General features: G+C 37.3%; 1 protein-coding gene and 1 long non-coding RNA gene across 4 annotated transcripts; one reads left to right on the forward strand and one right to left on the reverse strand.

Annotated features, from left to right (window-relative positions):
• The first annotated feature begins 312 nt into the window (after window positions 1-312).
• Window positions 313-22,385, forward strand: LOC110056603 (kinesin light chain-like). 3 transcript variants are annotated; one of them, XM_089292831.1, is made up of 12 exons: window positions 313-838; window positions 3,115-3,330; window positions 6,196-6,271; window positions 6,769-6,881; window positions 7,290-7,408; window positions 15,891-15,978; window positions 17,513-17,614; window positions 17,954-18,037; window positions 18,922-19,011; window positions 19,123-19,179; window positions 19,863-20,105; window positions 20,979-22,385. In XM_089292831.1, exons 1-12 carry the CDS (start codon window positions 611-613, stop codon window positions 21,402-21,404), a joined length of 1,842 nt encoding a protein of 613 aa, XP_089148957.1. In that variant the 5' UTR covers window positions 313-610; the 3' UTR covers window positions 21,405-22,385. The 3 variants fall into 3 exon arrangements, with proteins under 3 accessions (XP_089148957.1, XP_020618775.1, XP_089148958.1); XM_020763116.2 differs by having other exon boundaries at window positions 314-838; window positions 19,863-20,114; XM_089292832.1 differs by lacking the exon at window positions 313-838 and adding an exon at window positions 2,554-2,677 and having other exon boundaries at window positions 19,863-20,114.
• Window positions 10,015-15,991, reverse strand: LOC149111395 (uncharacterized). Its single transcript, XR_016208165.1, has 2 exons — window positions 15,879-15,991; window positions 10,015-14,794 (listed from the first exon to the last, which is right to left on the reverse strand). It is a non-coding gene; the product is annotated as an uncharacterized LOC149111395 (long non-coding RNA).
• Window positions 22,386-22,535: the final 150 nt, after the last annotated feature.

Genomic DNA, 22,535 nt, shown 5'->3' on the forward strand with positions numbered 1-22,535 from the left:
GTGTTCAAAATAATGCAATGCCCCACCCCCAGAACATGCATGGGAAAAATGGGAGGGAGGGGTGGGGGGTGTTTGTTGGGCAATTTTCTGGGGCAGGGTTTTTTTTTTTTTGTCACCTACAGGTTGAGCATGAATTTTTTTTGGTGGGCAACAGCTTATGCAAGAATTCTTTTTAAAGTCAAACACAGGACCTGGATAGTAGAAAAGTGCAAGAATTATTTTTGGAAATTGCCCAACGCTCTCCTAAAAAAAAATAATGGATCTTCAATATGTTCAAGGCACAATTTTCGGACCACCCCTCCCTAACAATAAGGGTGTTTGCCTCGTTGTCAGTCACAGCAACATCATGCAAATTTAGCGACCATCGAAATCAACACGAGAAGGAATGTGATGCTAGTTTTTGGTGGATTTTTCTTCTGGCATGGGGTTGAATTGCCTGAGAGCATAAAGAAGATGGATTTAAACATTTAGAAAACGTTCAGGGACGTAGATTCCGTTGTTTGGTGTTATCTTAAAGGAACCACTGTCTCTAATAGAGATCAACGGCATTACTGGTCGCCATTTTGAAAATCTGTCTATCGGGGTTTGCGTCGGGCGAATCTAAGAGAACATGACGAATCTTGAGGGAAATAATCGCAAATGGACACAAGATGAAATCATCAACAACACAAAAAACGTTGTTCGGGGGTTAGAAACCTTGAAAAATGAACATTCGGGGATCTTGAATAGTCTCAATTCGAACAACGAGAGCGATGGAGAGAACGAGTTAGAGCGAGAAAAGGGCTCTATCATTCAGGAATCGATCGACAAGATTGAACTGGGATTAGGAGAAGCCCAGGTGAGTATTCTTCTGAGAACTGTGTTTATAAGAGGGGTTTGTTTTTTCCCTGAACGATGGGTGTATCTAAGCTCATAAGGCTTAAAATCAAAAAAAATTGATGAAAACATGTACACCTTTGCTACGCAACCATGCTGGCGGGTACTGCTAGAGCTCGTGTCCTATTTATTACTCCCTAGATAAGAATTTATACCACCTAAGTGTAAAGATCAACTTGTAAAAATACGAAGGGAAATTTAACATCCAACATCTTAACGAAAGGGAATTATTTATATAGATATTTTTCTCTTTGCCGCTGACAGTGCTAAAAATTCATCGATCGTGACAGATATTTTAGTGAATTTCTTATCGTGTGTTAAAATCTTTCCTGTATTGATGTAGTCACGAGAAATCCCTGTCCAAAGCAATGTGCTGCTGCTTTTGTAGTTTCTTGTTCAGTTATGTCGGATAAGAAATTATAGGTTCTTTCACCATTTACGTGTATGCTTAATTTGCAATTTGTTCATAAAAACATCTTTTTGTTGTCTTCACTTGAGGAAGAACAGCAAAATAATGACATAAAACTCGTGTCTTTTGTATTATATTTACAATCCAAAGCTCTGTGTCGCAAGTTTTGAATTTAACACACGAGAAAAAAATATAAATCGGGTCAGAATTCGCCCTTGTTGCCTACCAAAATGAAATTAGCCCTCATTAGAAATTTCAAACAATGCCAAGCACTTTAAGTGTTTGGTTTAAATTATTTAAGAGTTTAGCTCAATAACTTGCACTATGGGTGTCCCAAAGTGTAAAGAGAAAAATAACTACAGTACTTTCTTGTCAAGGATCGTTGTTTTGACTATACATTGGGCTCTCTTACATTGCTTGTTAGACACAAGCTAACTTTACTTATCTAAATTGTATTATTTTTCTCTGGAAGTTTACCATGATGTTATTGAAAGTCTTTACACTGACTGTCCTTAACTTTCTTGCTGAATGTGTTCATTTTTTAAATATTTCACAGTTAATGAAATTATGTTGAAATTGTTGTCTGGTGTAAAGCCACTTTTCCAGTTTCTCACAGACAGACAAAAAAAGAGAAAATTCGTAACTAATTGCACTGTCTATTAAATTACATGCAGTATTTCTAGATTTTATTTCTTTGTTTATTTTCCATGTAAAAGGTGATTTGTTGTTCTCATTGAAAGGCATAAACTACTCAAAACACTCTTTAACTGAGTAGTTTTAGAAAGAACATTGTTTTACAGTATACAAACCTTAAACTGACACTCAGGTTTTTGATTTCCACAAACATTCAAAAAATGCTACTTGAGATGCCCACACTATATTTATAATAAGCATTTTTTGATTAGTCAAGACTACAACTATTTCACAAATGTGACTGGCCTGTGAAAAAAAAAAGTTAATAATAATAATTGTGTATAGAAACAAATCAGTTTTAATTATTCACTTTCTTCTAGCATGTTCAGTTTTATGGATAGCTGAATTTTCAAGATTGCAACAAAAGGCATTGAAATATTTGACACATTAAATTACAAGCAATGTTTGTGAGTCATTGTTGAGTTCTCATGATAAAAGTCCTCAGTAGTGTATCTCTGGGAAGTCAAATCATTTTGCATATTAGAAAGTGAAAGCAATATATCCAGCTTTTATTTATACATTGAGAGTTGAGGAATTTTATCTTGATCCTAAAAATAGTATTATGACTGATTCAAAAGATTAAGCAATCAGTGTATGCGGAATTTCATATCATGCCATGGCCTTGTAGAGAAACCCGTCTTGCTCTGAATTTTCGTCACTAGAACATATCTGAAGCAATTATTTAAGGTGAAATTCTTTGTAAGTGATGAATGACAATTTTGTCTTCTGTACATAATTAGTATAAATAAGTCAATCAAAAAAGACAGTCAAGTTATTCAAAGTTGTAGTTCTGTTCATTTTAACTTATGCTCTGACACTGTCTTCCAGTTTTGGGTAAATACTGCTAAATTTAGCTCTGTAAATACTGTAGCAAGTCTTCCATATGTGGTTTCAGCCATTAGGGATGATTATTACAGCACAAACTACATATTTAAAACTCATTCCAGGTACATGTAGATTCTAACAACCATAACATATGTTTTATGTAGTCTACTAATGTATGATTCTTTTAATACTTATTTGAGGTTTTTAAAACATTCACTTGTCATTAAATTACAGCCCTTGCTGTATTTTATTAGTTGTTGTATAAATTGTGAGTATTTTTCCTGACACTATGTGTCTTTATTTCCTGCTAGGTCATGATGGCTTTGTGTAGCCATCTTAGCACAGTCGAGGCCGAGAAACAGAAATTAAAAGCTCAAGTGCGAAGACTTTGTCAGGAGAATGCATGGCTCAGAGAAGAGCTGTCAGTCACACAGCAGAAACTACAAGAAAGTGAACAAAAGGTTGCCCAGCTGGAGGAAGAGAAGAAACATCTGGAATTCATGAACTCTATCAAAAAATATGATGACGTGAGTGTTTTTTTTCTTTCATTTCCATATAAATGAACTTCCTTGTCTGAATGACACCCACTCCAGAGTGTTTCCTAAAGTTCACAGTCTGAATTTCATTCATTTATTTAGTTTATTTTTTTCCATTTTTTCATGTTTTGTGCTCATCAAATGTGGAATTACTTACGTAGGATAAACATGTAAGTGTTACACTGTTCTTTTTATTTTGTTTGTTCTTGTGCAATATCACTGTATACCTAAACTTTGGGGTTTTGTTTCTCATTCTCCAGTTTGTTTGCTTCATATTAAAAGATAGAACTTTACATAATTTATGAACTATGGTTTTAGGAGGCCTAGTTTCATGTTGCAGTAAATGGTTTCATTGCGTAGGCAGAAAATGAGAAAACTACACATAATGTCTACTTTTGATCTGCAGAAGAAGCAAACTGCCTACATATGCTTAGACTTCTGTCAGAATAACAATTATCATGCATAGAAATTGAAAGTTAAGGTTACTTCCCACCTTCAAGAGTGAAAAAAATCATTTTTTCTTTTATTTGCCTAAATTGATTTTTATCATTTTATCTAACATTTGCAGAAAAAAAAACTTAAAAATCTTAAAACTCGCCGACGTTATTTAACAAAATTTGTTTTCCAATAAAAGTTAATAAATAATGAAGGTGTCATAATCTCATAAGTAGGTGGCATCTCGGAGGAAATTTCGCGGGAAGGGGGTTCTTATTTCATGTGATTTGCATATTTTCTTTGTGCATTGCACGTTCGAGTTTCATGGAGAAATCTAAAACAGAAAGAAGTCCTTGGGTAAAATCAACGAAAACACCAGGGCCAAAGAAGAGAAAAAGGAAAGGTTTTGGGGAAGAAAGGAAAAAAAGCCTCGCAGAAAGCGACAAAGGCTCTTGGTTCGGCCAAGCACCTTTGTCGACATCGACCGATGAACACGCGCGATCTAATTCAGCTGGTTCACTCGGTTCTTCCGTTGGAGCAAGTTGCTTCAAAATCAAAGCTTTCGACAATGCAACTTACCACGGATGCTCATCGTCAGAATCAGACGAAACTGATGATGGAGAATTCCAAACGAGCGACACGAAATACCAGAGTATTGTCAATCTGGACGAGCTCAATCGACAGCTTGCTGGAGTCACTTGCAGTTTTTGTGGAAGTGAAGGAATAAACTTTGAAGAAGTACTCCGCTCCACGCTCGCGTCCAGGTTTCTTACAAAGAATTAAGTCACCATCATACCTAAATTTTGTCAGACAGAGATTTGGAAATGTGCTTTCCTTTGACTTACAATAATTTATAAATCAACAAAACACATCCTACTCCAAAGACCTCATTACGGATATGAGAGCAGCCCGAATGTTCTCGCTCGATTCGATTGATTCTCCTTCGGTTGACGCGTTTCGTTTCTTGATGCGGGATTTCCCCTTGCCTTTGGCAACTTTACCAATTGCCAGGATTGCTTTTCTTTCGTCTTGCCGGTCAACAGATCGAAAACGTGACTGTAATGCCACTTTTCCTGGGAAATTCTAACCCATTGTAGCTGACGCCAGGAGGTCCTGTTACGCCATTGGCTTGCGGTTTCAAGAGGCGACATAATCTCCTGGGGCGGCGCGAGTTGTTTACAAACCTTTTTAAGCAAAAATCTCGCGTTTGATTTCTCGTAGAATGTGCCGACTTTGAGCGAATTAATAGGGTATGTAGATTTCACGGATTTTCGTAAAATTTGACCAAAGCATTTCACGGATAATACCAAACAAAACGGTGTCAGGAAATTATCATATTTGAAATATTTTTCCCGTGGCGACCATTTATGTAACGCGTCTCGTATATTTTTAGCTTCTTCAACTTTGAACTAGGATATCTTGGCAACCAATCAGAATATCGAAAAAGCCTGACACCGTTTTGTTGATTGATGCCTGTTGAATAAGACTGTGCAGCCATTTTGCTCGTGCCGCGGCATTCAATACCCGATTAATTCAAGAGAACAACCCTCGGTCGTTTCACGGTTTACCGGCTGCTGACACTTCCCAAAAGAAAAAGTCACTTAAATTATATTTTTCTCAAGAACTACATTTATTAAGCTTTCTACTGATATATAGTTTGTTTAGGTTTTATTGAAACTGGCGCACATACGAATTTTTTCCTGAAGGGCACCCGCGAAGGTGGGAAGTAACCTTAATAATCTGATTGTTTTAGTATAAATCTAGTAGTTGTTCAAAACTTCAATCCAAATCCCCATCAAAGACACGTTGAAAACAAAAAGAAGCAGCCCCAGCACATGCTGCCATGCTACTCACTATCTATGACAGAATAGATAATGAGTAGCGTAGCTAGTCAGAGAATGGCATTCATGATAGAACGCTAGTAGATTTATACTAAAACAACTTTAGAGACAACACTAAGCTCTTATTAGTTGTTGATTCTTGCTTTTAAACATAATTATGCAGATCAATTGTTTTAGAATGAAATAAATGAAAGAAGTGTTCTACTTCAGAAAAGAATTAAATTTTCACAGGACCCTTGATTGGCAGCTTATGGTTACAATCATAGAAATTAGCCTTTTTTTCTTGACAGAGTCAAAAGATTTAACCTGTTGGTATTTTTAGTGAATTAGAGAGCATATTGATGTTTAACCTTTGTGACCTGTGAAAAGTCAATATCTGATGTTGTAGTTAAAGCTGTTTGTATGGTACTTGTTCTTAGGATATCAGTTGGAAGATTTGTAGGACTAAAATAGTCTGCTAATGGCCCAAAAATCTCTGATAAGCATGCAGTTTCGTATACAAACTGCCTTTTCAAATATACAGTAAGAATAATTTACAAAAATATCTTTTTTTAATAAAAAGAACTCTTCTCTTGGACAGGATGAGGGGATTGAAAATGACATCAGTATTGATGACATGCTCTCGCATGATGATGAGGAAGAAACAGAAGTTGATGGTATGAAATTTTGTCCTAGAGATTTGGACTAAGTAATCCATAAGTAATAATCATGCACTTAGGGATAGTGTTTTAGGGAGACTGGAATTTACTGGCTGGTTAAGACAAGATTTTGGTGACCAGCCAGAGAAATACTTACAACGTACTTGCACTGAATCGTAGGACATCTACATGTATTTAGGTGGGCTGCCAAAAAAAGGTTAGGTCTGCGTCAGGCCAATGGCCCATACAGCCGAGCTTATCCTGGTTTTTGTAGCAATGAAGCAGCTTGGAGTATTTCTACTCCACCCTGGATGAATGCTAGTCCATCACAGGGTTACAACAAGCATTAAATTCAGTGGTAGTCAATGACCCGCCAGGGCTCTAACCCAGAGTCCAGCATGCTAACAATAAGGCCACCATGCTTCCATGGGTGTGCTGTGCATTGTCTTAAGTTTTATGTCATGTCATTTTGCAAATACAGTAATGCAACCTTTTGTTATATTTTTTTGTCCTAGATGAAACACTAAGTCAGGCATCATCAGCGACTTCAGCTAGTGCATCAGGTGTTTATGAAATCCCTGCACGTCTAAGAACACTGCACAATTTAGTTATACAGTATGCATCACAGGTAGGAATTTTTTAACATATTTTTTGTGTTGTTTATAAGCAGTTTTATAGGACTTTCTCATAGGGCAGAAACAAGTAGACAGAAATGACTTTCTAGTGTTTTAATTTGTTAATGCTAACGGTCTCCTGAATCTTGTGAGTACTTTCCAAGCTGCAAACTGAATGTTTAAAGGAAAGGATTGTCTAATTGCATTGCCAACAGATAGAAAAGGTCACAAATAGCAGTGATTAAATTATCTGCCTGTTCCTGAAGAGGTATTCCTTGGCATATTCTCAAACCTTTTGTTTGAATCAGAGTGTGTGACCATTCAAATGAAAGCTACTGAGCAGTACTTTCATGTGGTACTGTTTATTATTATTCTTGTCAAGTGAAAGGTGTACAAAATACTGACTCATATACTGTTGTTAGGGTCGATACGAAGTGGCAGTTCCCCTCTGTAAGCAAGCACTAGAAGATTTGGAGAAGACATCAGGCCATGATCATCCCGATGTTGCTACAATGCTCAATATCCTTGCTCTTGTGTACAGGTAATGTGGTGCTATCAGTAGCTTCATCATTTACTTGTTTACCTTGCTCCACAGAAGGCTCATTTGCAGTAAGTTATGGTCCATTTGATAAGCTTGTCGTACATAACAACTGACATTGTTTACAGTAGTGTACAGCATTGTGAATTGATGTGGAAAAAATTTTTTTAATGTTAAATGGTCTTGAGATACCTATACCTCTAAGTTCTCCAAACTCAGATTCAAAAGAAATGCATGGAATAGGTGAGGAGAATTAGCATTTCGATGATGGGAATGAAGGGCTTAAAAGTTGAACAAAAGGCATTTTCTGGACAGTTTTGGTGTTTGTGGCTAAATAGTGTTCCAAGTGATTATTGCAGTGTCAAATTCTTTACGTAGCACCATTCTGGACTTTGTGTTTGTTTGTTGGTTTGTTTGTCATCCTGCAGTTGTTTGCAGAGTATACATGTAACAATTTTGGCTGGGGTATCGTAGCATAGAGAGGGTTATTAACTTACTTACAAGCGGCCAGGAAATCCCTTCACAGCATTGCACTAGAGGGATCCTTTCAGGTGTACAAAAATTTGTTAACAATAATAACTGTACATGTATGTAATGCAATAAGAACAATATTTTGAAAAAAATTGCTTGGAATTGTTATGTGCATAGTCAATTGCTGCAGCAGTTGATGGGTGATAACTGATACAGTGCAAGAGATGTTGTATCTTAGGCTTCATTTCCTTTGTCAGATACAATATAGTACACCCTGCCGTAGATCTCCCTAAGTGTGTCCTTTGGGACATAGTTAATTTCCTCATGCATCCAGTGAGGCATGTCATTGAAGACGACCGCAGCTTGGACAGGATTAGTGTAAAGAGCCTTGGACTTTTGTCTGGTGCCAGCTCCGAGGCATCAATGGCTGACAGTGGCATGACAGACAGCGAGCTGTTGCTTGTGTCTGGCATCATGTTTGAGCAACACGACAAGTTGACGGTACACATGGACACTGTTGAAGAGACTGTTGGACAGTATTTGCGAGGTCACATAGGGAATTCGCTGGCCTCAAGAGTATCTGTCTAGATGGGGCAGACATGCAAACTGCACTTCAAAACTTTGATATTTGAAAATAATGACGGAAATATACTGCGATCTACAACTACGTGACTACATACATTCCATTGGTGGTCGTAATGACTCGACAAAAAGATTTGTGATATATGCTCTCAAATGACATCTTGAGATTCACATGCAAGATGACAAATTGATTATTGGCTTTGAAAACGTACTGCAGTGTTTCATGCCATTGTGTAATCCAGTTGTGACACTTTATATTGTTTACATGATGAGTGAATTTTCCTAGTGTTGTGTCGGATATTAGCTAGATTGCCAAAATAATGTGATTGGAACCTCTGTTTCATGAAATAAGCCATTATTAACTTGTAGGAAGGAGCTCTTCAGAAGTTAACAATTTGGAAATTGGATATAAATGGATATAAAAGTAGATGAAATTATTAGTTCGTGCTGGCAGCAAAGGAAATGCACAAAATGTTAATTTTTTAGATATATATTTTCTTAGTAGCTTTATTAGCAGTGGTATAGTTGTAACATAAGATGATTATTTTTTGTAATTGGGGATATCCTACACACAGTCATAGATTGTTACAGTTGTAAAATAGAGTTGTCCAGTAATGACAGAAGAAAAGTAATATGCTATAAAAATTTTGTAACAGGTAGGAAAGTTACAAAATATATCAATCATTATGATAACTCCAGGGAAATAAGCCTACACTCCAGACTCTTGTGTGGTTTCTTTGAGGAGTGAAAATAATATCAATTATATTTGTAAGGGTTATTGCTGCTATGATTTCGGAGTTAAATATTTCTTTCATTCACCATTGTGTGTGTTTACTGTTTTCGGTTGTGGTCAACAATTCAGTGTTGTTTTCATGAGATAACCTTTGTGCTACATCTGTCCACATGCATGGCACAATCCATGTTCACATAAACCATGAACCTTCCAGGGGCTATCAATGTCTTATTTCTCCTTGCAGTGTTAACATTTTGTCAAGCGAACAGGTGACAAGAATTAACAAAATTCTGAACTATGGGGAATTGTCTTCAGTTGATGCATTACCAAATTCTCAGAACTATACCATAGCAGTAAAGGAACTGGGTAGTCAGTGAAGAGAACTGATCCTTTGAGTTAAGGTGGTCAGTCAGTCCCTACTGATGAATTTCTAATTTCTCTCTATGTCTTAAGTAACAGTCAAGTAAGGCAGGTTAAGGAAATTATAAGGATCTGATCACATCACAAAAAAATTTCCCCGAGCCAAATTATACTGAGTGTGTACATGTGTAGTTCCCAAAAATATCCATGCCTCCCCCATGGAAGGGATTTTTTCCAAGACCCCACCCTGCCACTCCTCCTGAAATTCCAATTAAGCCTCATACATTTCTTTAAATGTTTTGGTCTATAGACAGGGCCCCCCAACCCTAGGGAATTTCAATCCCTTCTTAGGGGGAGTATGGATATTTTCTGGAACTGCAAAATGTACGAGAAACTGGTAATGAGATTTTGGATGCTGAGGTTGGGCCATTACAGGGAATGAAAATCAACACAAACAACTGTATTTGCATCATAAAATCCACTTTATTTACTGACACTGAAGTTTACATGAATTCATCTGCCTTGGTCATCATTAGTCTTCATCTGACATTTTGCTATCATGTGCCTTCAAATTAGAGTAGTTTCATTGAATCAGTGTTTTCTCTCACATGTTGTCTTTGTTTGAATGAATATCAGTGTTATTAACTTGTTAAGTCAGACAGCTGAATTCCATGTAATGTTAATCATTTTCACTGAATTCACTTGTCCTCACCATTTGAAATTTTCTACCATTACTTTTGTACGTCAAACATTCTGATTGAATGTTTTATTGCATCATTTTCAACGATTCCAAGTTCATAATCACTTGTTGCCATCGTTTAAATTGTATCATTGTTGACTTATGTCAGACATTTGGTTGTGTGTACTGGTCATAAAATCATTTTCATTACATCTAGATGTCTTCATTTGTCGGAGTGAATGTCTTTCATTAATGTTACCTTGCGATAGGCATTTCACTTCCAGCAGAGAATTTTTTCACCTGTTCATTCAATCCACTTGTTTTTGCCATTTTAATTTTTTTTTCCATCATTGTTGACTTATGTCGGCATTTTGGTTGCATCGCACAGGTCTTTTCTTTCCCATCTGCATCTCTGGGAGAAGTGGTACAAGAAAGATTAATACAGCTTCAAATAAACATTTAGATTTGATATTTGCCTTAAATATGACTTGCAACAAAAGTAAATTTGAGAGTAATGGAAAGAAGTATACAAAGTTATAGGTATTGTTTAAGAAGTTTTCTTTTTTAAAAATATATATCATCACTAGGTTATCACCAGTTACTCAAAAAATAAGAAAAAACCCATAGATTTGAGTTTAAGCTAACAGCTAAAAACGTGGTTCACATTGGCAAAGCACAGATGTTCACTGTTAATGGAATTTAGTGTAATAGCATGTGTTTTGGAATGTTCAAGAAATGGGTCATTGCTGCTTCTGTAGTCATGTGTGGCAGAAGAATTTGATTTTTTTAATTTTTTTTTTTAATTTCTTAGAAACAAGGTCAAATACTATGCTGACAAAATCTCGTCAATACAGGATGTTAGAATAATAATATTATTGTTATGTAACAAGGAGAAGCCCCTTTTGCCAATGTAAATGTAGAAAATATTTTCCTTCTTTTTCCCTAATCACATTTGGTAGAATTGTTTTCAGCATCTGCTCTTGAGGGCCCCTATCTTCAATTCCTAGGGAGCAGCATTTTTTCAGTTTGAACAAAACATGTTTGTTGGGTATTGCCTGTCACTACCCTCTAGGGTCATCCCTGTTTAGGAAATCCTGTAAGGAAATATTAGTTAGATTGTGCATAATGGAAGTAATGAAGATGTGTTGTAAAACAAATAAAAAGCTGATTGAGTAGATACTACTTGAACCTGTGCAATATTCCCACTGTGAAAATTATCTCACATGTAGCTGGCTTGACTTATTAATCTACACAAGAGGCTGTATACCTGTGTCTATGTAAACAAACGTCAAGCCGTAATTGAGAGATTTCACAGTGTAGCATGACTAAACGTTGTGTAAACTATTTTATTCCATGCCAAAAATTCTTCAGCAGTAAAAAGCAGTGACGAACGTAAACATTATGATGGGTTGACAATTTCTGTAGCTTCTACTGCATGGGAAATAACAGGCTAGTGCCCTCTTTAGAGATTTGTTGAAAACAAGTTGATATCCTGTGTGTGATTAAATCACTCCTTTCTTGTAGTACAAGGCTGTGTAATCTTTTTCCAAAAAAACAAAAAAAACAAAAATGGTTACATCTGAATAGTAATTATTGCCAGAGTTTAATAATTATCTGATTGGAAGACAGAGCAACATGTTAAGTAAGGTATTGGTTGATCAGGCATGCAGATAAGATTCAAATAGCTAACCACAGACATTTCCTCTCTGAATTGACTCCATGAGTGATATTGGAGGAATTCAAAAATAAGCAAAATTGCATCTCCCTTTTAGCTGTGTATTTTCTAAAACAAACCTTAAAGTATCTTTCAGCCGGCTTGCGATAGCAATAGCAAAATCATATCTTAAACAGATAAGATACACATGATTTTTTCCACATGTTTCTTAAAAAAATTTATTGAAAGAAGACTGATTTGATAAAGCAATATGTTTTTGTAACAATGTACTGCGTTGTAGGTTTGAACTTTATCTCTATTAACAAATTCAAAGAGAACTTAATGAAATCTTTTGGAAAGAAATGTCAGCCAAATAAAGTGGTATTAAAAATTTTCCATGGCACCTCAGATTGCAAAATTCTGGAACTTTAAGTTTGGTAATGAATGTTTGAGCAATAATTATTAATAAATTATTTATAATAATTACTCTAAGAATAACATGACTATTTTGACTTCAGTCCAATATAAACACAGAAGATGAATGATTATTAATGTTTTTCTGACTATTGAAATTAAATTTCCGTTAAACAACTGTTCATAATATTATTCTAGGGATTAGTATGATGTTTGATAGAAATTTAACTAACAGTCTGTAGTTCTATTTTTTTTAAATGTCGTGCCCACTAATATAGGATAGATTAACTATAATATTTTTAAAGTTCCCTCTGGTACAAGTTATTGTTTGATTACACAAGGCCGAACAGTATTGTAAAAATGCTAACAAAATTTGAACATGGGTAGCTTCATATCTGTTAACAAAGTTTAACTTTTATCAGCTAATTTATCCACTCCACAGAAACTCGATTCCTTGCAGGAATTTTTGATTTCTACTTCTTGTAATATTTTTAATTCTGATGTTTTGTTAGTACAACAATGATTTTCTTTATTCTCACCATCTGTATGCTTGGCTTAAGGTGAAAGCAGACAAAGAAGTTTTTTATTAACATGAACCGGAACGATGCCGTTGACATTTTCTCTCTAACACCACGTCAACAGCAAAACAGGAATTTAATTAACCTAAGATAAATTAAGAGACAGCTGCGATGAAAGAAAATAGGGAAACCTGAATTTAATACAGAAGGTTGTAAATAACTTGTGATTTCCTTGAGACAATTGTGAAGGTGATAAACGTTTGTAAACAACATTTTATGCATGAATCACTTGTAGATCATGTTCAACTAAGCAGCTTAATTTTACATAGTATAAAATGCTAGAATGGGAGCAAAATTCTCGTAACAACTTTAAAGTGTCACTTCAGTTGTAAATTTGCCCGGGCCGCGTCCCTTTGTTCCGGACACTTTAGACCTCTGAATACAGTTGGCCTTTGCTCGATTCGAGGTGATCCTATTCTGCAGTAGTATACTGTAGTCTAAACAAGACTGTGTTGAAAATAAAAGTTTGATTTCTAGAAAATATAAGGAAATGAAGCCTCTGAAAGATTGAGGAAAATTTTAAGTTTGAAGAAAATGACGTTTTTTGCTTAACACATTACAATTTGGAGTTTGTTTATTAAAATAACAACAACAACGAGGAATGTTAAATAGATCTCGTTGCGAGTAGGATAAAACCAGAATGCAAACTTCACAATTTTTAAAAGCTTTTTGAAACTCAGCTTGGACGAAAATGCTCTTCACAGCTAGAAACATTAGAAAAGAGCTCCTTCAATCAAAGACATTCTTCAATTGAGAATGCTGCCTCGCCAGGTCACATTGAGTAAAATTCGCGCTTCACAAACGTCTCTCTGAATGTTATTGAAACCGAGAATTATCAAAATAAATGAGAATATGAATTATGAATTAGTATATATATATTTTTTTTTCGAAAAGTATTGAAACTCGCATTTTGGTTCAGTGAATGACAGAAACCTATTCCCTGGGGAATTAAGACAAACATGGTGACTGTCCTCGAATTATACTCGTGTCAAAGCTTGTGTCATTAAGAAAAATCGAGACTTGGGCGTGTTATTTGGGATGTCTGCGGGCAAAATATGTCAAAAACTCTGTGTTATTTCTTTGTTTTCGACGCCGCTAAATACAACTTTCTGTAGCAGTGTTCTTTGTTAAAGAATAGTTTGTAAAGTGGATGCCAATCTTTGATATGCCTCTGCAACACTCCGTCTAAACTAAAACTAATTCATCTGCAGACAATGTGATTTCTCTCCTAATACCTTTAGAATAATTAGGTGAACAGTTCAGTTATTTCAATTAGTTAGAAATTATAATTAGTCTTAATTATGTAAGACACTGAGCTCCCTCGTGAAATTGAAACTTAATTTAGAGGATATCGAAACCAACTGAAAACCAAACCATCACAAGTTTTGTTGACAAATGACACACGCGTGCCACATAAACAGGATACGCGAAACTCTCGGAAGGCAAATTGCGAAATATTTGTCTTGTAAATAGGAAGTTAGGAATTTTTGGCATACCAATACTTCACAAAAAGGAGCATGCAAACTTTAGCCTGCAGGAAGTCAGGGTTGTCTCTTGTCAAGTCTGGTGTGTGACGTGAAATTATAAACTACAGTTGCAAGTTATACAACACAGTTAAACTTCCCGACATTTTCGAAATGTTTGCTTCGTTTCTATGAATGGCCTTTATGTTACTCTCGAATTCTGAAGATTTATTCATTATTTCAAGACCTACTGAACATGGTGACCGATCACAAATTATTTTTCTGTCGAAGCTGAATTCTAAGAGTTGACTGAAGGCAACAAGCTTGTAGTATACACCGTGAAAGATTGATTTATACTTACCTTTCTCCCCTTCTGTTATCCTGTTTCTTATCGCTATTCGCGCCATAGGACTTGTTTGTCGTCAAACTTGGGTCAAGAGGTTAGAAATTCATACCTAAATAAACACAAAACTCTATCTAACCGACTATTGAGCAAAAACGCGAAGCTGAAACGCAAACTATTCAATTTTGACGAACAATTGTTCGTGTTTCTCTTTGGTCGCTCGCAAGTCTTGGCAGAAACTAGTCTTGTACAAGGGAACCGTTATTCAATTGTGTTTGAAAAAGAACGTTTGAATATATAATTGAGGGTCTTTGTGTGGGGTTATTGTTTTGTCAACTTCACGCCAAACACTTAATATTTATACTTGCTTCATTCGTTGAAGCGTGAGCTATTATTCAAAGGCTGTAAATAAGTTAGTAAACAGACTGTTCTGGGGGTAGATAAGTTGCTTAAATCGGGGTTTATCGCCTAGAATTTTCGTCATGCATTTAAGGCCAGACAAGAAGTCTGCCTTTTTTAAATGGGATTGTTCGATGGACTGTGTTCTGCTCTGTTTCTCTAATGTTAATTCGCCATTTGAAAAAGAAATAAATAACGTGTTGTGATAATTTTTGCGATGTATAGCGAGCATAAGCTGCAACGAAACGTCGCATCATTTACGCCGGAAAATAGCTGTGTAATCTGTTTTCCAAATTATTTACTACAGGGGGGGAGGGGGGTAGTATTTGAAACTATACAAATGTTTAATTGGTTTTTTAAAAGCTGTTTTTGTTTGCATCGGTATTATGGATTAAGCTTTTTCAAAATTGCATTCTCAAAATTAAAATATTTGTTAGCTTGTTATTTCCATTTGGTGCAATGAATGCGCTTTTAAAAATTAACTTATGGTGAAAATCATTTTGTATCGAATTTCCTTTGGAGTAGACGCGTGGAAAGTCATATGAGAAAGTTTTCCTTCAAATATTTTACGGATGTAAATGTGATTTAAGGATTACAAAGGTAATATCTCGATCTGTGCTATGGCGTGTTATTTCCGAGAGAAACAGAAATTTTAAATCGTTTCTGTTTCGTTGAAATCGAGAAACAGATGTTCGCTGAAAGCCGGTGTCGACACAGCGTTGCTGTGTCAAAATTTGTAGGATTTCTTATGTAAACGCCAAGTTGAAAAGTGCGCTAACATTTGTGCTCCACCTTACCTGTTTCCACAGAGATCAGAATAAGTATAAAGAGGCTGCTAACTTGCTACATGACGCGCTGACGATCCGTGAAAAAACATTGGGCGAAGACCATCCAGCCGTGAGTTGTTTGATCAATAATCACTTGGTGTTTTGTAGACTGTCCCTCAATTTCACTCTCCTTCTCTTTCATGGTTTCACTCTTGACAAAACGTACTTGAAACATTGTACTTTTCACCTTACCTGTGTTAAAGATAGTCGAAAAAAGAACTGAATTCTAGAAGCGTGGCCGTTGTTAATAAGCGATTTTCGTTCGCTCTGGTGATCATAGCTTTGTTCTGTTTTGTTATCTAAATGTTCGTTAAACTGAAACCTGCCCACGGTTTGCAACATTTTCTCGGTTTTCTGTGAACAGAAAACCAACTTGCCAAGCATCCGTGTCCATTGTGGAACATTGAGAAACTCTGCTAGATTTTGTTCAAGCGCGCGATCTTTTTGTTACGTGACGAGTTTGAACGTTGATCGCCGTCCATGGGAGCTCTACCTGAAACTGATATACCATGCTGATATTACTGTCCATAAAAGGAGCGACTGTGTGGCGTCATTTTCTGTTTGCGAGGTCAAAGGGTCTTTCATTGAACGGTGTCATTTGGCGCTCGATAAACACTCTATTCTCGGAGTTTTCCAAGATCTTGTGCGAACGTATATTCGATATCTTTTAGCCTTCTTCGTCTCTGTTGGTAATTTTAATTTGTCAGTATTTTAAGATGTCACAGACACTGAATTAGGTAACGGTTGTTTTTAAAAGAAGGTTGTTAGTTATGCCTGTTGATCATAACAAATGAGCAAATAAATTGTAGACGAATTGAGGCGACCAAATATTTATTTTGTCTGGTGCATGATTTGGGCCGCTGTTTTTATGCTGGGAAAGCCAATAAATATCAGCTTGAATAGTTTTGGTTTGAGACACGTTAAAATACCGCTAAACTCATGGCAAAATAAAGTTTCAACCCATTGGAAGTCTACAAAAACACCGAAATTTTTTTCAAAAAGGTCTAAGAATTGCCAAAACTGTTGCGATTTGAACGACGGGCGACATTCACCTGTTACTTTCGCAGACAACTGAATATTAAAACATATAGTTCTGTTTTTTTTTTTTTTTAACTTCTACTTATTTCCCGCAACTCGTTGAATGCCCTTTCTTTGAGACCGTTCCAAGAGTCGGGTAAGTTTTTTTCAATAGATCTTTCAACTTTGTAACAAGATGAAATTTAGCTCAACTTTGTATCGCGAGCGATGTGGTTTTTTTGCTACTTCGCGAAGATAAATATTGCTGTTCAAAGCCGGATTTGATTTTAAAAGCTTCTAAAAGCTTATCCGTCTTCGAAATCAAAAAGCTTAATGCGCGTGGTAAAATATCAGTTGCGTTACAGCCTCAGAGATCGTTTCTTGGCGACTTAAAACTTGCCAAAATCTACTCCAACCTTTCAACGAATAGTAACGGTATTTTAAGCCAGTTTACATGTAACTCTAAGTTTTTTCTGCCAAGATTTTTCTTGTTCAAGTCAGTTTTCTCTTTCTTTTTTTTGTTTTTGTCCTTTTCCGTTCTTGGGTTGTAGCAAAGAACTGAACCTTTGTTGTCGTATTTGTTTTAGGTTGCCGCAACTCTCAACAATTTAGCAGTTCTTTACGGCAAGAGAGGAAAGTACAAAGAGGCAGAACCTTTGTGTAAGAGAGCCTTGGAGATACGAGAAAAGGTAAGAACTGTTTACAGTGGTTTGTCCAATGACCACGTTAAAAGCTGTCTTCACCTTTGGCTTATCACAACAAATTGAGAAAATGCAATTAACCAATCAGAGCACAGAGTAAACACAGCGTGCAACCCGTGCCAAACGCGGGAAAAAGCACGTGAATTCTTGGCCTTTATTGGTTGAAAAAAGGAATGTTTGTGCTGATTGGACAGAGCACTTAGCACGAGCACTTTTGCAGACGAATTTACTGTTAATCAAATTGTATTTGAAAGAGCTTGGAAACTTTCCTATTATTGCTGCAGAATATTTCTAAGCGCACTTCTTCTGATACTTCTTTCCTTGCAGGTATTGGGTAAAGACCATCCCGATGTGGCAAAACAGCTGAACAATCTGGCCTTGTTATGTCAAAACCAAGGAAAATATGACGAGGTATACATGCTGAACTACTATTAACTACTGTTGAACCCAGACGTCTGTTGAAATAGCTTCTTCTTTTTTTCAAGCCGTTCCACGCACCGTCGGTTTCAGCCGCGGATTCAAAAAAAGTGATCACGTGATGACAAACATCTCTTGGCTACAGTTTATGGCATAGCTGTTGCAAATTGCTCAAAATTATCAAGGTCGAGGCAAATCTTGCCCATGCGATGGATTTTGCATCGTTTGTTCGTTCTCTATAGCATATCTTGAATTCTTGCTAGAATGTGCGAAACTTGCAAACAAACTGTGAAGCACCTTCCCCGAGGAAAGATTCGCTCATCACACGATCATGAAATTCGTCGTCACGTGATCAGTTTTTTTTGAAATCGCGGCTGAAACCAACAGTGCGTGCAAGGCCTGAAAAAAAAGAAGCCATTTCAACAGACGTTTGCGATCAATAGTACATCCATAGCAAATTTCACCAACATCAGAAGAGTTTGCTCTGTACTATTGTAGTCGCCATTCCTGGGTTATTTCAAGCACCAATTTTCAGTTTGTCTGGCACTAGTGCTACGGGGCTTTTTTGAACCCCTAGATTCTTCTTCCGCCCGTCAGAAATTCCGTGCTCTAAAGAGTGTCTTTTAGTGTCTTTGGTTGCGAGCTGTTACTTGCGCGCGAAATTTTCGAGCCAAGTAACCATCCCGCAGAAAGTCTAATAGTTTTAAAAAATCCCTTGATGGAGTAGCAAAGGTTTTACACGTTTAACTTGGAAAAAGTACCACGTTTTCACTGTGTGATTAGTAAACTACTCTTGGTTGCGCTGTGTAGTGACAGCCGTAGGGTGTAAAGTTCTTTTTGTTTCCTTACCATTGCCGTATTGTTGTTTTTGTTTACAGGTCGAGCAATATTATCAACGGGCTTTGGAAATTTACACAACCAAGCTTGGTCCTGATGATCCGAACGTGGCAAAAACGAAGAATAACTTGGTGGGCATAATGGCTCATTTTCAGAACTTAACGCAAAACCGCTTCGAGTTTTCAATTCTTCTCTTGTTTGGTGGATTCCATATTGATATTTGTTGTCTCTTTCTTTCTTAGGCTTCCGCTTATCTGAAGCAAGGAAAATACAAAGCGGCGGAAACACTGTATAAGCAGGTATGCATTTGTTAAACACAAGTTGATTGCTTACCCTTAGCACGATTCCCTGATATCTCTTAGTGCCTCTTCATATGAGCCCGCTAACCGGGACGAATTTTGTCTGTTCATATGGGAAATTTTAGCCCGGTTGACTGGGATAAAATTCAACAAACAAAACAAAAATGGTGCAACATAAACTTGAATCGTTCGTGATTATCGTAGCGTTGTTGACTCTTGTTCCTTTACTTATAAAGCTAATTGGCATACTTCTGAAGTGGAAACACATACAAGGCAAAAATTATGCCATTTTGGCCACTATGATGGGAAAGCGAAGCTATTTTGTCAAAAAAGTTTCGTCCCGGTCACCCGGCCTGGATTGCTCGGTTAGAAAAAGTTCCATCTTAATTACCGAGATCTCGGTAACCGGGTCAGCCCGGCTTCTCGTTTGCCGAACGCAGGTGAGAATCGAGGTGAGATCTCGGAAGTCAAGCCAGCCCGGTTGACCGGGCTCATATGAAGAGGCCCTTAATGAGATTTTGCGAAATTCAAAGATCCAAAATATGCTACCCCTAAATGAAGGGGTGGTCATATAATGTGCGCTATTCTGTTGGTCGCTTTTCTTTCATCCCGCTTCGTAAAAAATTACCGGCCATTTCCCTCTACATTCTTATTTATTTTCTCTCCTTTCGCATTTTCTCCAGGTACTGACCCGAGCGCACGAGCGGGAATTTGGGCCTGGCACAGAGTCTTCTCTCGAGGATGACGGAAAGCGCGGGAAAGACAACGCGCCGTACGGCGAGTATGGCGGCTGGCACAAAGCGGCTAAGGTAGACAGCCCCACTGTCACCACTACCCTCAGGAATCTGGGAGCATTGTACCGCAGGCAGGGCAAGTTTGAAGCTGCGGAGACACTCGAAGAGTGTGCGCTGAGGTCGCGGCAGAACGTATGTAACGTGAGTTTTGGGGACTAACTGAGTAGAAACTACATTACTTGCAAAAAATTTCGGACGTTTAATTTCGGACCTTTAATTTTGGGACTTTTTTTTCTCATTTCGGACATATTTCGGACAACAGTTTCGGACACTTTGCTCAAACACAGCTAAAGTAAATTTACACCTACAAAACACGGATTAGAGTAAAACGACATCTGTGAAAACGATAGTTTTACTGCAGCCTCGAGGTTTTACGAATACACCGACGAGAAAATAACACAAATTCTATCAAGCCGTTACATATGTCAAGTCGTGTCTCAACTAGAGTTCGCTCCATAAAGCACGGCATAAAAGAAACTAAGAGCTTTGAAGCTACTTCAAAGTTTTATACTGTACTGTAAATATTTCTGGGACACAGAAATTTCGGACGGTTTTATTTTCGGACACTTTTTTGTCCGAAATTAAAATCGTCCGAAATTTTTTGCAAGTAATGTATCTGTTATTAATGATGTCATGATTGCAATCCGTTTGAAGCTTTTTCAGTTTTTGCCAGTTGTATTTTGTTTTAGTTTCCAAGTATTCATCTTGTATTTTTTTCAGTTTCAAATCATTATTAGACGTTTTGTTTGATTTTAATTCTAGTTCACATGCAGTAGATCCTCTTGATGAAAACTGGACAGTCTGGTGTAGCGTTGCTCTTCCAGTTTAATTGTTGCACGGACAGTTTTTTTGCCATTTTTTTTCACCGATGACCAATTCTGCAATTGTCCAGCTTTCTATTTTTGATTTCTTCTATCCTTTTATGTTTTATTATCGTTTCTTTAATTTAAAGGTGCCTAACAACATCACCTCTTTAATCTTGTTAACCTTTGCGTCTCTTGTAAGGCCCTTGATGTTGTTCGCCAGACCAAAGTGGCGCAGCTTCTAGCTGAAGACGTCCCTGGAGGTTCGTTTTCCACTAGCAGTGTGGCATCTTCCTCTCCGTCCTTGAACGGAAGCAGCAGCAAAACGTCCATAGACACCGAAAAAGACGATCCAAACGACGACAAGAAGAACGGAAAACGCGAGAAAACGTTTTCCCGCCTCAAAAGAACGCTGAGCAGCCGCGGTCAAAAGCTGATGGAAAAGATGGGCGGCAGCGGTACACGGCTCCAGCGGTCGTCGTCACGTGACAACCTAGCCCATCATGCCAAGCTGTCGCCGTCAGAGAGGATCTCTCGCAGCACACCTATGCTTGCTCAACCGCAATCCGATCACGACAGGGGGAGGTCGGGGAGTGTTACCACCAGGGGAGCCCCGTTGGGATCTTGACGAGCCGATGCCCTATGGAATCCGTTACGACACCAAGAGCTAGAAAGTTATCTGATAGATTAGACTATTTTCGTCAATACCAAGTTTTGATTCATATGATCATTTCTTTTTTTGTTTGTTTGTCTGTTTCAGTTTAGTATGAACTTGCAGCTATGGTTAACTGCAAGTATCGTAGTTAAATTATGCATGAGAAACTGCTGAAAGAACTGTTTCACGATACACTAACTCTTTTTCTGCGTTTTAAAACTTGCCTTAAACCTGAGATACAGCGCACTAAGCTAGACTGGGGAAGATTGAGAGACTTCGAACGAGGAACTAGAAAACGTTAGGCTGAATTTTACAAGATTAACCACCTGTGCGTAGCGTAGCTGTTTTACCCCCGCCAGTAAAAGCTACAGCTTGTAATAGATCCTACAACAGAAACCTGACATGGAATCCCTGATATCCTTAGAAATAAAGGTGAAAAAAAGAACAATTTTGGGGAGATCCAGAACATTTTGGTGGAAGTTTTACTGGTTGGTAGGAAGACAATCTAAAATTCACTGGTTCTAGCTCTTGAAAACTTTATTTCCAAGAATGGTCACTAAGTAATATTTCCTTACAACCTTAATTTATTCCCAACAGACAGGTGACGGGAATAGGTGTTGTCTTGATACACTGCCAAATTGTCATAACTAACAATAAAATCATGTATAGCAACTAGTGTGGAGAATCGATGTTTCAGTCTTGGTTCTAAACAGGTTGTTTGCCTCTCGATTTTCTTTTCTTTTGTTTTTTGTTTTACTGTATTTATTCTCAGTCGGTGGTGTTTGCTTGTGGCTATGGCCAGCAACCTAGTTGAAATTTACTGCTTATGATCTTCACACGGTCAAAATCAAGATAAACAATATTTAATTATGGCAATCGTGTTAGGAATGCTGTACATAAGTAAGTGGCGTTTGAGAGAAAGAGGTTATGAAATAAATTATCGACAGACTGGGACTCGTCAGTAATCTGTATGTAACCTCTAACTCTTCTCCTCCTTTATTTGTGAACGCTATTCTTTCCCTTGGGAAAATGGGCTGGTAAGGGAATGTGGGAGTGGGGGCGGCGGGGGTAGCGGATGCCGTTCTTTCTCGGGGTTGCCTTGTT

This window comes from Orbicella faveolata, unplaced genomic scaffold, assembly GCF_042242905.1.
Source record: "Orbicella faveolata isolate gen_17 unplaced genomic scaffold, um_ofav_v1 contig_24, whole genome shotgun sequence".
Taxonomy (NCBI): domain Eukaryota; kingdom Metazoa; phylum Cnidaria; class Anthozoa; order Scleractinia; family Merulinidae; genus Orbicella; species Orbicella faveolata.